The sequence below is a fragment of the Anarrhichthys ocellatus genome, unplaced genomic scaffold (assembly GCF_004355925.1).
Source record: "Anarrhichthys ocellatus isolate YVR2014 unplaced genomic scaffold, GSC_Weel_1.0 scaffold31, whole genome shotgun sequence".
Lineage (NCBI taxonomy): Eukaryota > Metazoa > Chordata > Actinopteri > Perciformes > Anarhichadidae > Anarrhichthys > Anarrhichthys ocellatus.
The window spans coordinates 2183960-2201989 of NW_022280061.1; the positions used below are offsets into that span (position 1 = coordinate 2183960).

At 40.4% G+C, this 18030-nt stretch overlaps 1 protein-coding gene across 1 annotated transcript; it reads right to left on the minus strand.

The window, feature by feature from the left end:
• Positions 1–373: 373 nt before the first annotated feature.
• On the minus strand, positions 374–18019 carry c3a.1 (complement C3a, tandem duplicate 1). The gene is made up of 43 exons (XM_031864581.1): positions 17918–18019; positions 16286–16481; positions 15981–16143; positions 15687–15781; positions 15318–15406; positions 14585–14667; positions 14389–14476; positions 14094–14196; positions 13739–13859; positions 13427–13542; positions 12492–12638; positions 12133–12232; positions 11923–12017; positions 11608–11799; positions 11284–11439; positions 10856–10994; positions 10187–10255; positions 9546–9743; positions 9329–9449; positions 9126–9214; positions 8836–8975; positions 8397–8609; positions 8158–8221; positions 7964–8053; positions 7564–7770; positions 7181–7256; positions 6900–7059; positions 6693–6788; positions 6048–6198; positions 5456–5541; positions 5136–5213; positions 4882–5037; positions 4694–4756; positions 4439–4520; positions 4288–4339; positions 4059–4149; positions 3840–3929; positions 3650–3752; positions 3376–3465; positions 2061–2153; positions 1858–1941; positions 895–1039; positions 374–653 (listed from the first exon to the last, which is right to left on the minus strand). The coding sequence occupies exons 1-43, from the start codon at positions 17992–17994 to the stop codon at positions 512–514; spliced, it is 4989 nt and encodes a 1662-aa protein (XP_031720441.1). The 5' UTR covers positions 17995–18019; the 3' UTR covers positions 374–511.
• Between the last annotated feature and the right edge of the window lie 11 nt (positions 18020–18030).

Consider the following 18030-nt stretch of genomic DNA (forward strand, 5'->3'; position numbering starts at 1 on the left):
ATGAAAGGGGAGCTTTTCTTCTTGGGAAATTTAAGTTGTTTGTGTATCAGTAGGAATACATCTGTTCATTGATTATCGTCAAATCCATTTTTTGTCAACAATACTGTTGGACATGGATAAATTTATACATTTTTGATAGATGCCAGCTTTATTACTGCTGCAGTTCTTACTAATTGATCTATATGAGCTGTTATATATTCGGAATCACAAGCGATTGAATTTTATTTCATTCTTTACTGTTTAACTTTCTATGCATCAGCCCACTGAGCTCGCTTAACACAATCAAACTTCTACTTCAAGTTGAACTTTTTACTATACATTTACCATAACCAACATAACAGTAATTACTTTGATCTGTAAAGAAGACACAGAATTATTGAGACCATTTGGTTTTAATCAATACAGTACAATATCATAGGCCCTTATGTCCAATAGAAGGGGAAGTTTTATATAAGGATAAAATCCAAAATAAAATCTATTTAAAAAGAGCACTTTATTTTGTTTGGTTTCACTACTGGTTACATCCAAAGACTCGGTACTGCTCGACCATCTCCGCCATGCCCAAACAGGTACGTCTGTGTTCCTCAGTTTGACATTGTTTGTCTGTGGGCCAATACTCAATCCAGGTTCTCTCTCCGAGTACATACTGATGCCTGAGGAGAGCAAAGGGAAAAATGCATTGGTTCTTCATGTGAACAGCTATCTGTAATACGCTGGAACATAACATGAAAAAGCCTCCTCCCTCCTTCTTTACGTTAATTTACTCTGTCAATAGCAACATCAACACATAAACAAAAGAACAAGAAAGGCAAACTTGATTTTGTAATAGAAAGCAGTAAAACTGTAAAAAAAAACATTTACATACACACACTTTCACACAAAGAACAAGCTTACGATTGTGCTTGGTCATCTCTGTAAATATCTGTGGATGCGCCCATGATAAGGTAGTTGTTGCCTGTTCTCAGATCCAACGGATCCCTGCAGTGTGGATAACTGAGCAATGTGCGCACTTTATTCAGAGGACCCACATCCTTGCTTCCTGTAATTAAAATATAAGAGAACATAGAAAGGGTAAGGATTTAATGCATAGCCAAAGGTGCAGTACAGCACATTAGTGATGCGTTGTCACATATTCCCAGTGCCACAGTGGAATCATGCTTCACGATATAGTTGGACATACGCTTATTCGATTTCTTGCAGAGAGTTAGATTGATACCTCTATTGATACCATGCTCATGACTGTACAGCAAATGTGCAGAAGACAGCCGGCTAACTTAGCTTAGCATAAAGACTGGAAACAGTTAGCCTGGCTCTGCACAAAGGTAACAAAATCCACCTAGAAGCACCTCTAATATACTCTGTTTAATCAATACAAAAAATGAATTGGTAAAATATAATTCACCTTTTTAAAGTGTCAGTGTGAAGCAATTTAGGGGATCTAATGGCATTAATTAGTATATTTTCTTCAGAGTATAATCATCTGAAACTAAGAATCATGTTGTTTTTGTTACCTCCGAATGGACCGTTTACAGTATATCTACATAGAGAGCAGGTCCTCTTCATTGAGTCTGCTATGTTGCATTGCCATGTTTCTACAGTAGCCCAGAACGGACAAACCAAACTCTCCAGATGGAGCCATTCGCGTTGGCCACCGAAGTTCTCCTACACGCTTGACACACGGGAAAAGTTTCGGTTGGTTGCAATCTGCAACCTCACCAGTAACTTCCTGGAGTGTCCGCTTGTTACCAATGCGAGCTAACTGGGCTGGCTACTACGAACATGTGAGTGGTACCAGTCTTCTCACCTAACTCTGACAAAAAGCAAATATGCACATGTCCCAAAATGATAAATACCCACCTTCTTTGATGACTTGCAGTACCCGTACTTTGTAAATATCAGTGGACACACCGTCTGTAAACTCTTCCAGTCCCACTCTGTACGCTTAGGACGGACAAGTTGCAGATTGTTAGCGGAGTTGCTTATACTTGCTAGTCTCTTACTCACACCAACATACATTCTTTGTATAAAAGTGCTTTATAAAGGCAGTCACTCTCACTTACCAAAATCTATTTTATTGTTCAATTCAGTCTCACAGACCTTAGCCGTGCGCTGGTCATTGCTGACTTGTTCCTTCTTCTGCATACTGCAGTTCTCTGGAAATACACAATGCACAACAAAGTAAAAACACGACTGATGACCCTATGAAATAAACCCATGTGCCTGTGAGAGGGAGAGTTGGTGGGTGAGTGAAGCTGTATCTAAATCCCAATTTAAGTAATTCCTTATCTAGACTGATGCTGTGATACGACAGGATCCTGCAGGTGCTTGTTGCCTCTGACAACAAGTTCTGATCATTATGTTACAATCTGTTGATTTACTGTAAACCAGTGTTAATTTTGAAAGCTGTTTTATATTTAGTCTTATTCAGCATTCACATGGAATCAGGCAGACCGTAGAAGCAGACGGACGCCTTCTGGACGGCACTGGACAAACCAACCAACAGTCATACGTAATATATTGCTATGGTGCTGGAATAAACTATGTTAAATAAAAGTATTTCACATCTACTATTTTACGTAATTATCCTTATAATGCATGCAACTATAAAATGCAGCTTTCTCTTAATTTTCTATTGCAAAGTTCAACAACTTTGTCCTTCCGTGAGGGAGCTACACAACATCCGATTGTAAATTCTGTCACAAATGATGTCAAAAAGTTAAAATGTTTTATCTTTGGACGGTAATAATGTCTGCTGTTACCGTTGACGGTATTCTCTGCCGACCTCACCTGATTTTACTGTCCTGCTCTCGTCCGGTAAAATAATATCTGGTTTGTCGTCTATCGCCTGATTGCATGTGAATGCAGCATCTGTCTTAGACTTTAGATGGAAATGCTTATTTGTTGTAATCACATTTTAGGCATTTTCATCCTTCATAGTTTTAGTTGACGACAACTCAAAATGTTTTTGTCCAGTTTCAGTTGAAGAAAAGTCATTACATTTTAGTAAACTTTTAGTCAAAAATGTTTCTCCTCTTGATTTTGTCAGTTATTTTTCTATATCAGCAAAAAAAACAATAATTGTAGTATTATCCGAAGAAAAACCCAGGTCGAATGATTAAGAATGCAGCTCAGTCCAGTCGCACCCACCGGGCCCATCGTGGGAGTCAATGCGCCCCGCCCAACATGCAACATGCTGTGTGAGAGTGTGTGTGTGTGTGTGTGATGTGAGGGTTCCGGGACAGAGGATGTCGTATGTGTACAGATTGAGGCAAATTTGTAATTTGTGATTTTGGGCTATACAAAAGTAAATTAAATTAAATTGTGTGTTTGTGCGTGTGTGTGTGAGACAGAGTAGTTTGACATCATCCTGTTTACCTTCAGCACATGTGCATTCATCATTTTGACAGAGCCGCATTAACTCTCCAGCTTTCCTCTCTGGATGGTAGAATTTCACACAACGTGTTTCTGGAATGGAGAAGAAAGACATTTGAAAAGGAGTTTGTGTTAGATCCAGTACATCAGAACATTTACATTAAATACTTTGAGAATGTAATATCGACTGCTCATCCGCAGAGTTGTCTACTCTGACATCTATTGGCAGCAAAGGACATGGAAGCATCATGTGTCTCTAAGTGACTCTGAGACTCACGGTCATAGTATTCATAAACAGACACAGCAGCTGGTTGGAGGACGCCCACTTTCAGCGTCTGATGGACCCTGAAAGTGATCTCCTCGGGTCGTGTGTGAGAAACCTGTGGACGAAGGTAGGATGGAGATCAACACACAAAGAACAAGGCGGAGAGAAACATTATAAAGGCATGAAACAGGTGATGTCTTACCTTTTCCAGGTAGATGATGAGTGAGCCTCTTTCTGACAGGACTTTGTCCATTTCATATTTCTCAATGGTGCGAGCACGACCGTTGGACAACTACACACACACACACACACACACACACACAGTCAGACAACTTTCTAAACCATAAAAAACAACTTGTTTCTCCTAATAAACAACTTGACTGAACTGTCTGTGGGTATACGTGTATCTGTCAGTTCTTACTTGGTCCAGGTCCTTTGTGTTAACAGTGAAGCCAGTTAACAAGCCAATATCCAAGATTGACATGGATGCATCGCTGTTCTTGTCCTTATACCTACACAACGAACAGACAGAATAATAAAATAACGGCATAAAGGAGATGGAGAGAAAGAATGATGTTAATTATGTTCGAAAATGTTCTATAGTCATGTTACTGTAACACTGGTCTGTATGACATCTTTATTGTACTCACAAAATCTCTATTCTCAGCATGTATACCATCTCATCCTCATCCATTTTCTCAGCTGGAGCAAAAGTAATTAAGTATTTAGTTTATGGAACTTGGCAGAAACAAACTGATAAAATAACAAATAAACAGAAAGAGAGGGAGCGCACCACATTACCTGGGAGGAGCTGCACAGTCATGTCAAACTTCTGACAGTCACTCTCCTTTTCTTTGGGATGAGCGTAATACAGCGACACCATCTGTCACATTGATAAAAGTGCGTCGCCAAATGTGACAAACTAATAGCAATGTGTCTTAAAAATAAAGTCCACACAAGGTTAAACCTGTATTTGGTCTCATCTGAGACTCAAAAAGGATAAATCAACAATCAACAGATGATAAAACTCAGAATCTGAAAACATATTGTGCTTACTGTCAACGTTGCTTCTCCTGAGCCGGTGGCAGTCACTGTCATATTCTGGTGTATATCATTGATCTGTGGGAATTTAAATATGCACACAAACACGCTCGCGGTCAGGGATCGGCAGAATAAACCTACAGGAAACAACAGGAGTGGTGATATTAATGAGCCACAGAGAGTCCGTTTGTGTTTCCTCTCACTTTAGATGTTCTGGTGGCGTAGTGGTTGTTCCTGTTGAAGTTGAACTTGTCAGGCCTTGACCTGCCCGTGAACAGGATGTCCACATTCAGATCATACTCTGGTTCTTTAGCACTGGCCCAGTACTCTGCTATTGCCTGGTACACTATTATGGTAGCCTAGAGAGAAAAAGAGTGAGAAAACAAGACTTAGAAAAAACAATAATAAAGTAAACATAGGATGGAGGTATCAAGATGCAGAGAGAGGTCAGTGTTACCTGAGTTGATCCATAGCCTCCGCCCACCGACTGCTGCCTGTTGAACCATCTCACAACAGGTCTGGCTTCTTCAAAGGCCTTTATTAACAAAAGGAAAGTAAATGGTTGACATTTCCTGTGGTCTGTTGCATATAGATTAAAACAAATAGAGAGATGTCCTGATTCTGGTACAGTTGTATTTTAGATTATAACCTGTCAGTTTCCAAAGTTTCCAAGTCTACCATAGAGCTTCTAAATCTGTTTTTCCTAATATGGCACAACCAAACAGCAGCTACTTGAAACTTGAAACCATCATTTTAAGGCATTTGCGACATGCTCACCTTGGCCTTGACCAGAGCAAGAAGAGCATAAGCTGTGGCCTCCAGCGTGTAAACACGTCCTTTAGGTGTCGGCCAGTAGGACAAGTCTGGAGAAGACGCACACAAAAAGCTTTTATTACAATGCTGTACCTTGAACAAAGCTTAATTCACTGATAATTCCCCAATTCCTCGTCTTAGAATATTTAATGTAGAAATAAAATAAAAAAGAAGAAAGTGAAATGTCCTCAATTTAAACATTTTAAACTAATCTTTCTATCTTTCTACATAAGAGCCCGACTGAGAACAGATTATTAAGAACAATGCAGATTATTGATATTACACAGAATCTGATGTTTGGTTTTAACACTTAACACAAACAAGGATTTCTGATAAAAAATCCCTTAAATCTGTGTAAATGAGTCACTGTTTCTAAATCACTTCAAACATATCTTTGACATGTTTTACCCAATAATATCGCCCAACACACCACTGTGTTGGTCGGGCTCAAATACATTTATTATAGAAACTATTAGTAGATATGTAATATCCTAAACTCTACAACATAGAATCTGTTTCTGAAAATGAGTTGAAGAATATTGTTGTGTGACGACACCTGGGGAAACAAAATTGTAGAGGATATCCTGGTTCAGTTTGTTTTCATTTGCCAGAGCATATGACGTCATTGCAACAGCATATGGGTTGGTGAGGCTGGGCAGACGCCTTTCCAGATAGACCACTGCTTTGCCTATACTGGCAGGCAGACTCTGGACGAAAGAAAGGAAGGAGAATGAGGAGAGAACAGTCGGATAACAGTCATCCATCCATTTTAAATATCCCATTCTGTTCAGGAATGTTGTAACATTTGATCCTGGGACATTAGACTGAGTTACTATTTTGAGTGTGTGAAAGAGTCATTTTAGCACAATTGACCATTCGATAAACCCCTCCCCTCGAACAGCAATTGCTATTGTGGTTTAGCAACTGTAACTAGACCCAAACTAGTATTCAAACTGTTTTTTTCAGCCATTCTAAAACTAAAAACACAAGAGCAAAGACATAAGGAATGGGTTAAACTGAAAATTGAACGGAGAGCTCCATAGGAGTCGCGACAGTAACTAAGAGAGACGGGACTTTGCAAATGGTGAGTTGCTTCATCATCAGAAAGCGTTGTTTCGTCCATCACTTGAGCAGAATCTGAAAATTAAGAAATAAAAGCAGTGGCGGGAAAAGAAAAAAGATCGTACAGTAGGCTACTCACGTTAACAGTGGCATCGCATACTGTGCGTGACTCCTGCATGGCAATGAGGCAGAAGGCCGTCATGGAGGCATCTGTATCTGCGCCGAGAACATCACCCTACATGTACGGACACAAACGTGTTGATTGATACAAGGTTGTAGCCAGTGACGTGGAATTGTTTCCATCTTGGTATTTTGTTATTGACGATAACTAAATCAGTTTACGTACAATCATCTCTCCGTGAATAACCGCTCCTTTATCTTTAAACAAGCCGTCAGGTTGCTGCGCGTTGAGAATCAGATACTTAATAGCTTCACAGATGTCTTTGTTTTGCACTGCCACCAGACTGTTGGCCATGGCAAACACCTTGGCAACATAGGCTGTCAGCCTTAGAAAGGAGAGGAGACGTTTAGTTTCCTTTATTTGCACATGAAATACACCATCGTCAGACTTTAGGTTAAAGGAGAAACATTTGTGTGTTTGAGTTCTTGGATATTTGAAAGCCTCACCAGGCGCTACTTTGGCGTGTGGGAAACGCAGCAAAAGACCCATCCACTTTACGGTAATTAAGCTCGTGCTTGTAGCCTGGAAACAAACAAGAACACTCAACCAGTTTAAGAGCCCTGTTACATTTTTCTCCTGTTATAATTGCATCTTTCAAATGATTCTGCTGGCGTACATTTTTGTTTGTAGTCAAACTTATATAGTATATGTATTGCATTCAGACCACTAATACTTCGTGTCTCTGCTTGGGTCTGTGGGGCAGTGGTAACATGCATTGCTGTCTGCTATACTGTTTTTCTTTTTCATACCACTTCTGCAATGTCAGAAACTTAAAAATCCCACATAGAGGGGCATCAATAAGATTCCTGGTATCTGTGCCAAAACCTACCAGTCGTGATGTGTTGGAGGGCTTCTTTACGTTTCTCAAAGCCCACAGTTTCCCACTGGTTGGTTTTGTCCAAATAAATTGCTGCAATGACAGGTAGAGTCATGGTGATCATGTTCTGCTCACCACAGCCTGAGGGTTGTCTGATCAGACTACCCAAAGACGTTCCGCTAATGGCGTTCTCCACCAGTGCAGAAACTTGTTCTCTCCCTGCATTCACACACACAAACAGAAAAAAATGAAACGTTACAAAACAACACGAAGAAACATCTAAAGAAACATGCAATGGTCCCCAAAAACCAGGGAGGTGGTCAATTCTCAGTAAGAACAATGCCAATTTACAACAGTTCATTTTAAAGGCACTATGTCACATAACGTGCCCAAATATGACATAACATCTCACCTGTCACAGAGATCTGTATGCTAGTAGGTGTGTCTTGAACCAAATCTTTCTTAGGAATTCCACTGATGAGAGTTTCTTCTTGTATACCAGCTGAAGGGATAAACAGTGGGCAAGTTGAGGGATCAATTCGCAAGTGATAAAAACACAATGTTACCAAATTACTATATAATGTAGCTGTTTATGGGTAAACTCACATACACCTTGAGTAGAGGGGTCTAGAACTATAATCTGAGGAGATTGAACCAGTACTCCTTCAGGCTGGAACAACAACAGTTAGGACAAACATTACAACTCACAACTATATTTCCGTAGTCTGCATACAGTATGGCTTGCTTGTTAAAATCTTCTCTTCATTTTGAGAAGACTGATACAGTACACATGTGTGTTTCCCTATGCTGACTTTAATAACACGGGAGGTCGCTGTTTCTCTTACCACCACCCGCAGTATCTTCCTGATTCCATCGTGGAGCGAGGAATCTTTAACAGCTGCTTTGACCTCAATGCTGTATTGTCCTTTTTTCATGGGAATAATAACGAATGGCACCGCGCGTGTAGTATGGGGCCCGACTGTGACCTCTTGACGATACTTCCCACGTTTAGAGGCTGCACTGCACACATGCTCCTCCTCTATGAGATCCACACGCACCTTGAAAGCAGAAAGAGAGAAAGAGAGTCAAGTGTGTGTAACTGTCAAAGATGAAGACCCCCATCAAAGACCAGAGTCAGGAGTTAATTTGTTCTATTTATTTTGAGCGCCACTCGTTGTATGTCAGTCCAATATTTACTGTTGTTTTTGCACTTTTGTTTGAAATCGCTTTAGAGAACAATATCTTGGTCTAATGAAACGCCAGAGCAGAGGAACACAGACTTACGGTGGCAGGATCCTCGCTGTAGTTGTGGAGGATTGCTTTAACTTCCACCTGCTCTCCACGGACAGCAGAGTACGGCAGCTTAAGATCAACGAAGAATTCCTTAAAGACAATTACCTCTAACGGATCGCCAACACAGATTCCTTTAAGATGAGATAAAAACAAAGAAACAAGAGATGAATGAGGAAAAAAGGGAGAGAGAGAGAGAGAGAGAGAGAGAGAGAGAGAGAGAGAGAGAGAGAGAGGTGTAAAGGATGGGAGAGGTTTATAGATTTTAGTCACTGAATCCTCACCGTGAGTTTTTGACAGACTAATGCCAGTGAACTGCCAGGTTGTGATTGAGTCTTGCAAAGGAACATGTTTTGTGAATGATGTGGTGTCACTGAAACAAAGACAAGGGTTAACACTTTGAGAGGTAAAGGGTAGCTTTAAATCCTAGTGGTGTCAGTGTGAAGTTATCAGTATATTTTGTGTGTGCATATGTCAGTTGACTCACCAGTTAGGTGTTTGTAGAGGACAAGCAGGCAGTTCGAAGTCTGACCACAGCCAACTTTCAGGGAAGTTGGTGCGAGAAACTATTTCATTGCTGTCCATGTAACTGTTGTCATCCACCTCACCTAAAGTGTCATCAGAAATGTTACTATTTCCATTCAGTATGACCATGAATAGTAACCACTCAGAGCTTCACATCATCCCCTGTCCCCGTCTCTTACTGCGAGCAAGTAGGAGGCTATCCTCCTTCCTGTCAGCTCGCTGGGCCTCCATCTCCTTGCAGCAGTGCAGGAAGGCCGTGACACAAGCTCTACCATCACTGATGTACTCGCTGCGCCTCTCACATGTGTAGTTGAGAAGGGTTTCCTTCATGCCATCCAAGCAACAATCACTCTGCAGCTGGTCTTTATATTGACTCACTGGGAAGAAAGAGGGTTGTGGAGGAGAGACAGAGGTGAGAAGATGCAGACCACCAAGAAGAATTGTGAACTGAAAAGGCAAATTAGAAATAGAAATTGTGCTTCTTAAATTTGCATGCCCTCTTACATTAGACCCTTGATTTGAATAAGGAAAATCAAATAAACAAAGAACTAAATGGGACAGGGAGGGGAAAACTGACAACAAAAGACGGCTGCTTCTCCCTTCAGTATGGAAAAGAGCATGAAGAAATAGATTGACACATTAACTCAAGGAAGTATGAAGTAAAAACAGTTTCACCTGACGTTTATCTGTTTACGAATACATAGCATGGCAAAGACGAGAACAGTGAAAGTCAATGGGACAAGCTGTCCAACGACACTGAAGAGTGCCTGAAGATGACTGATGATGTGTTTATTGGCTAGTTTAGAGCTGTTGTTCTTACGTAAACTGGTTGTGACGTCCATGATAGTAGTGGCCCGTTTCCTCCTGCTGGGGGCCGGACATTTCAATTCTGCAAACACAGACAAGTTTTTAACTTTAAAAGTTGGAACTAAACTTGATTTGTGCTTTGTATAATTGATGTGAAACTCTTTAAATCAGTGTGAGGTCATATTAATCTGGTTGGAAATGTGGCTGTGAGAAAATTTGATCTACAATTGCACATCCATTTGTTGAAATGTTAAAACACTGTATAAACGCTTTATTATAATAAAGTGCTGAAGGCAATATTCTAAAACTCTTAAATAAGGAAGGGACCATGATCACCTAATGTGGCAGTCACACTAGTTCAAATGGAAATGCCTCAAAGGATTTAAAGCTACCCGTTACCCATTTTAAGATGTGAGTTTGAGGTTTTGAAGAATTTAAAAAACTAGACAGCAAACGAGAAATCTATCTACATGTCAAAATACTGAAAATATAATGCAATTTGGGTTATGATGCCGTTCTTCTACTATCCACTAGACGCTTACTCCTAAAACAAATGTCAGTTTTTGACAGCGTTTCAGAGAGCCGGTCACAGGACGGAGTTGTAACTCGGCGGTAAAACTCAAAACAGGAAACAGGAAACAGCGTCAGCAACTTGCATTGTGGGAAAAACAAGTAGTGTCACCTCGTCTGTAGGGTGTCCCAGAATCCCCAGAAGCCGTGTTGGACTCAAACATCAGCCCGGCATCGTAGAACACACCCATACCGTTCTTCCCTCCACCTGGTGTGCAGCCTGTGTCGTACTTCTCTACAATGTCCCACACCTGAGCAGGTCAGAGGTCAATCACACACTCACACAAATACAAACAAGCAAGACATAGGGTTACAGTATGCAAGTTAAACAAACAAATCTATAAACTCACATGATCTCATATGTACACATGAACTCATGCAATGTATTTTTGCTGCAAGACAAATCTACGGCAGATATTATTTTCAACCAAAAGCTAACAAACGTGAACTTTAACGTGTGCAATTTTCATTTACACGTAGCTTTTTATGTGAAACCCCTTTCAAATATTTTCGGAGAAAAATATGAAATAAAGAATTTGCCTTTTTCTGGGTGAGACGGTGCTTGTTGTTTAGGACGTAGACGCCTTTGTCAACTGCCACCAGTCCCACTGTGGCATCCGGATCTCCTGTGACCTTCAGAACAAACATCTTGCGCGGCTCGTAGGAATTTTTGGCTGATGCCGCTTCAAGCCTCAGCTGAATGTGAAGGGCAGGTCAGTGAATGAGACGTGCAGTTCTGTATTTCTTTGAGCAGTTTCATACATAAAAATATGTCTGAGAAATTTACAAATAACTTTATCAGCTTGTGTGTGGGTGTTTTGTTTGCCCACTTAAACTCTACTACATCAACGTTGCCTGTCTCACCGAGCCCATGCAGGTGTCCTTGACATCCACCCAAACCGAGTCTGATACCACTTCATAGCTGTTTGTATGGTAGTAGGCTATGATGCGGAACGATGGCAGCATTTCTTTGGTAACAGGAACTATCAGGGAAATCAGAATTTGACCTTCTGCCCTGTAGCGGTCGTGGCTCACCAGCTGACCTCTGCTCAAGATCTAGGGACGCAGATTTGAACATCAGCACTTATCAGACATGCATGTATATTTTAGACACGACGTGGGAGGCAACCAAAAGAGTAATATATGTGCACACATGCACTGGTGTAAAACATCTCTCACCAGGTATGTGATGTCAGTGTGATGGCTTTCCTTCCGGTTGAGGTTGAGGTTGATTTTCAGGTTGTCTCCTAATTCCAGCTCCGCTGTATCCACACCTGCAAATGTGACATGTTGTGATAAAACACCCAAAAGATGTAGTGCATAGTGCACACTTTTCCACTGCTATCTCCTTTCCTGTACCATCTGATGTTATGTCAGGATGTCCCTCACCTATGTGGATGTAGTTTTTGCTTGTTGTTGTATATGGGGAAGCTACCATGGAGGCTGATGCTTGTCTTTCAGAGAGAATACCAGGATCATTGGTCTTTGCCTGCAATTAAAGACACACACAGGTAAGCATACACACACAGTTGAATAAAGAATACTTTCCTATCTCAACTCATCGTGGCTGCTAAATAGAATGACAAACAGACATTACACTGACAAGAAGTTCACCATTGACATACTGTACAGTAAATGTGCAGATGAACAATAACATGGAGCTTGATTTCACCTCTTCAAGTGAACGTCAAAAATGTTTGCCAACGAAAGCGGAAATTTAAAAAGGGTCAAATATTTCAGAGACTTACATTTATTTGCAACCTCTGGTTCCCTGCCACTGTATTGATGGTAAGCTTTGCGAGGCCATTGGCTGCGGTCACGCCCCGCACCTCACCTGGATTCACCACCACTCTCACATTTTGTGCCGGACTGCCGTCAGGATTCACAACTTCAACCTGCCATCAGAAACACAAACAGCTGAACAATCAGAAATCGACTAACTGTCTCATTGAAACACATCTTTTTGAGGTCAAACTCAGGTTATTAGATTGTAGTTCTAAGTATCATGACTTAGTTCATGGTGACCCAATGGCTTGATGGACAAATTGCTTGTTTTCTGTTGATCAAAATCTGCCTTACACGACAAAATATTGATCTAATCAATAACAGTTATGAAGAGAGCATGAAGCAGCATGTGACTTGCACATTTACGATATACTGCCACCTGTGTTTTCTGAGAGTGGCTATATTTCAGTACTGTAATGTTGTCTGTAATGTTTTTTACTTAAGTAGAAATATAGCCATTTGATAAAATTAATTTACTCCAAACATGTAACAAATAATAACAAAATAAAACAAGAAGAAACCAATAAAATAACAGTAAACAGATACAGTTAATTATGAATAAATACATATTATATGTTAATGTGAAAAACAATAACGAGTGTCAAAGTCCCGAGAGTGACAAGGCCCCTTCCTCGTCCCTGTACCTTTGACAATTCTCATTTATATCTGTACTTTGCTCAATTTCTTCATCGAATCCATTCAATAAATTCACCCCACTTATTAAAATACACATCCTCTTCCTAGTAGTACGAACACAATGTTTTGTTTCTTAGACTAAATCTTCCTTTTATAATCCCCCCTCTCTGTCGGAGAAAAAAATGTGTATGTTGCCCGAAAGTGCCACGCCATAAGCCATACATATGCTGTCAAGTTATGTAAATGTAAATAAGTACTTTACCGCAACATCGAAGGACATTCCTGGTTTGAAATATTTGGGTGTTTTCTTGAAGTGGATGGTGTAAGGTGATTTGACAATCTGGATGCTTCTCAACTCTGCCTCCACCATTTCACTACCTGTGTGTTGATACAGAAACACAAACACATTCACACAATCGTGATTAACTGATACAAAAATGTTATCTTGATATCTTTATTTTCTATTCTCCTCTCGGTCTTGTTTGGGGGTTTTCAGACTCTAATAATGCTGGTAGTTAGCTTACTTTGATCAAAGACACTGAAAAGGCACATACACACAGTCTCTCCGTCTTACCGCTCTCCGTCAGCACACTGACGGCCACAAATATGGAAGTCCCCACCAGTTCATCCATGGTTGGGAAAGTCTTTGTGATGTGCTCTTTCTTCAGCGTGACCACTCCGATACCTCTCTCGATCTAATATGACACCATTTAAAAATGCATCTTCAAATACAGTGCAGTGGTACAGTCAGTGAACAACCTGGTTTAATTCTGAACATCCTAAATAAATAATATATGAAGGTAGAAATGTAACAATTCAGCTGAAATTACTGCAGACGAATGAATAACAGGACATTATAGACATTTTTTCATGTTTTAGAGTCTTGCAAAACATAAAGAAATACAGCAAAAGTGTAAGAATGTGCTCACCTGCACTCTCTGAAGAGAACTTGGGAAGCTTTTCTTTTGACCGTCTTGCATAACCCCAAATACCACATAGGCGGTCCCATCCACCTCTTTACCAAACAGATACCTAATGCCACAAGACAGGGACGTGTTAAAGCCCACAATGAAGCGAAACAGAAAATCAAGAACAAACAAACAAACAAACAAAAGCCAAAGCCCCAAACACAACCTCTGGACAACACCCTTTATTTGTTCTCCTGCAATAAATCTACCAATCAAACCTGATCTCTCAAACCACAAAACAAAAACCTTCACATACACAGCTTTGATGTTGACGGTGAGCTCTTCACTGTCCATGTAGAAGAAGGAACTCTTAGGTGTCAGTTTAACTTCAAAACTGGGTAGCACTGCAAAATGGAAAACATGTTATTGTGTGTCCAATCAGGTAAAAAAAAGAGTGAATGTTGTAGGTTTATAAAGGTTTTAAATAGAAGTGCAGGCAATGAAGGAGTCACCGTATTCTTTGACCTCGAACTCTGCAGAATAGCTCTGCTGAGGGTTGCTGTTGAACTTTGTCACCACTTTCCACAGTCCTGGACTACACACACACACACACACACATACAAAATTAAAATCATCATTCAGAGACTGAAAGTAACAACAGACTTCGGATTGCGTGAAGTTATTTATATCCTACACAAATTGAGATGTAGGCCTACGCAACAGAGCTGCTGCACAGAACTTGGCATTTATATTACTGCCCTACAACACTGATGTTTACAAGAAAAGGTTTTATGTTTTCAGGTTGACTTTGCATAAGATAGAAAGGGTGCACTTGTATTTTATGCCTTTGTACGGTGATAAGTTTTATTTTATAGGGATTAAATGTATTTCCGTCCATTAACAATTAATATTTAGATCTTAAAAGACAAATCGATCTCCAGTTTAAAGGAATAGTTTAAGCTTTTGTTGGAGAGTTAAATAAGATTATCCCCACTTTTTGTCTTACAATGCTGACAATCTTCTCATCTAAGTGACCATCTGCCAAAAAGCACATGAGCTCTTTCCCAAAATGTCAAACTCTTGATATTAAAATACAGGCTACTTTGCATAATCCTAAATGTTTTGACTTTTTGAGATGAAGTTACCTGCCATCCATGTGTATCCAAAGTGTAAATACACCACTTAACAAGAAAATGTATAAAATACAATAAGGAAAATGTAATTTAAATCAGATAAACTACTAACCTGACAATTTCAGCAAGTTGGAAATCTCCAGAGTGGATCCCTGATTTCAAAGCGACTGAATCAAGTGGTAAAATGATGCCTTCAGGGGTCTAAACATGAACAATTTTCAATAACCATTAACAGAGAGCCGTGGTAAGCTACAAGTTAATTCGGTAAAACCACATTTAAAGCATGTCTTTTGTCTACAATCCGCCATCCTCGTCAACGTATAGACTGTATGCTAGTGACACTGTTTCAGAGGAAGGAAAAGGCTGTCTTTTGAGCAAATCTACCACTAGAGGGAGACATGCATTTATTTTTACTCCCAGTTACAGCTTATTATATGATATCACTTTCAATTCTTATTCGTTCATAGATAAATCACAATACCACAAACTCGATGGAAATAGAAGTATCAGTTTGGGTTGCATCGTCCCTCTCTACTGGCTCCATACGAGGCGTCACTGCAAACATCCTGTAGTGAACTGACAGAGAGAGAGAAAGAGGTTAATGTTGCTGCTGAGGGTTGAAGGACGGTGATTCTATTTTGGGTCATGTGACTGTTTAAAAACGTTTTGAAAAGAAGGGCTCTTTAAACTTCACAGTAATTTACAGTAAAAGCACTTAAAGACATTCTCACAGAAGTAGGTGTGTTTTTCAGTGCTGATGCAGATTTGAACTCACCTTTGCTGTTGGGGGTGTAGAGGGTCTTATCAGTCTGTATGAAGATGTACCCGGACTGAAAGGACACTAAGACCACTTTCTCCAGCACTCGGTCAGGAAACTCAGCTTGCAGGTACACATACTGCTTCATGGTGGCATCCTTACTGAAGTCTCCAGCAGGGATCTGAAACCAGTATGAAGAAACACCAGTAGTGCATCAGCAGCAGGGTAGGGAGGTCCAAATCAATTCTCGAATCATTGATAGATTATTTGTGGCCAGTAACAGTTGCAGATAATTACATACACAGTGACGGTATTTAATTTACCGTTATTTCTCCAAGCTGCTGGAAGTCATTTGCAGCGTTAAGTGTCACAGATGCGGTTGCCAGCTTTTGGCTTTTGGTTGGATGGTTCATCACGTTGATTTGGACATTCATGGCTGCTCCAGTGTAGTCTTGACACTCCACAAAGACTTTTTCTGCTGTACCTACACGCAACAAGTTGGGGGCAGACATCACGTTCCTGCAGAGCAGCGGGGGGAGAGGAAGATATGGAGTAATAATAATATTCTGTAGTCAGTGTGTAGAAAACCTCTTAATATTATGCATTTCAGGCACCATAAAACACACACACAACTAGAAAAGTGCATTCAGTAGAGATCTCCGCCTGGTCTGTCTCCCTCTCCCCTCCCAAACAAAGAAGAGTTGAATCTCGCTCAGTTGTCCTTCTAGGCTCCATCAGAGTCACGATGGTGTCAAAGATTTAAAAAAAAAAAAAAAAAAAAGGGGGACTTGTTCATCTTGTATAGTGCCTAACTTTATTTATGGAATTAATCTGCAGATGCTCCAGTTCAAAATTAGATAAACATCAGTTTTCAAACCACGACAAAAGGCAAAATGTGACCTGCAAAAGTGAGGGCTGTTTTTGGCCTATAGCTGATTTGTGGAAAATGCTGTTTGAATACTGTCTGAAACAGTCATTGATCACTTGCAGCCCCTTGCGGCCGGTTAAGTGAGGTGTCAGCCGTCAATGACGGTATAAAACAGTCAATGACATTTCTTTTCAAAAATTGTGAATCACGGTAACTATGAGAGGTCCTAAAACATAGAGTCATAAATGAGCACAAAACATAGGCTGATGGGTCCAGTGTGTGCGAGATTTGGTGGACGGACAAACGGATACAATCACGCATGCACACAGGACCGAACGCATGATCTCCTATACGCTTAAGTCTGGTGGAGATAATTATGGAAGGTTGTGACCATTACAGGTTTGCTTATTTGCTTTTTTTTGTGAGATTTTTGTGTGCTTGATGCAGGAAACCTTTTCAGTATTCCACAAGAAAAAAAGTCAGAAACAATAAACATGGTTTTGTGTAACAGAAATGTTTTTCATCTTCTGACTTCTCAGATTTATCTTGGTTCCGAAGCCTCAGGTTGAGAACCACGGTCTTAGAGGCTGTGAGTTGAAGTTTCATTTCACCCGAATCACAGAGATAAACAAACCTATTTGCCCAGATGAGGATCATGACTGCATGGACTTCACCCACAATGAGTAATCTATTGATTACTTTGATGAAGATCCAGCTCTGGACCAACAGAACATTTCATCATGGCTCTAGACTCTTGCCCTGTCTGGCTTTAGGCATCGTTGTGCAAACTCTGAATCAAATTCAGGGCCAACTAACTGGCCTCATTTGAAAGTCCACACTACCTTGTGACACAAATGGCAAACTGGACGATAGCTTCTCATTATTTAAGACACAAGTCAAACCAATATTTATACACTTTTTTAATTAAATTGAAATGCAGATATCGTTGTTGCTCCCATTACAGTTCAACCAATAATAATGTGAATATCAGGAAGACGAACACACGAACAAACTGCATATTTCAGTTCTGTTTTTGGTGAAATTCAAGCCCAGGGGCAGTGTGTAAAGGAAAGGCAGGTCTACTTACAATGGAACTCCATCAGCCAGAGAAGTCAGGGAGGCCAAGGCCACAGAGGCCACCAGCCACAGCAGAGTCCTACTCATCCTCCTGACTGATCCTGATCTGCTGTCAATGGAGAC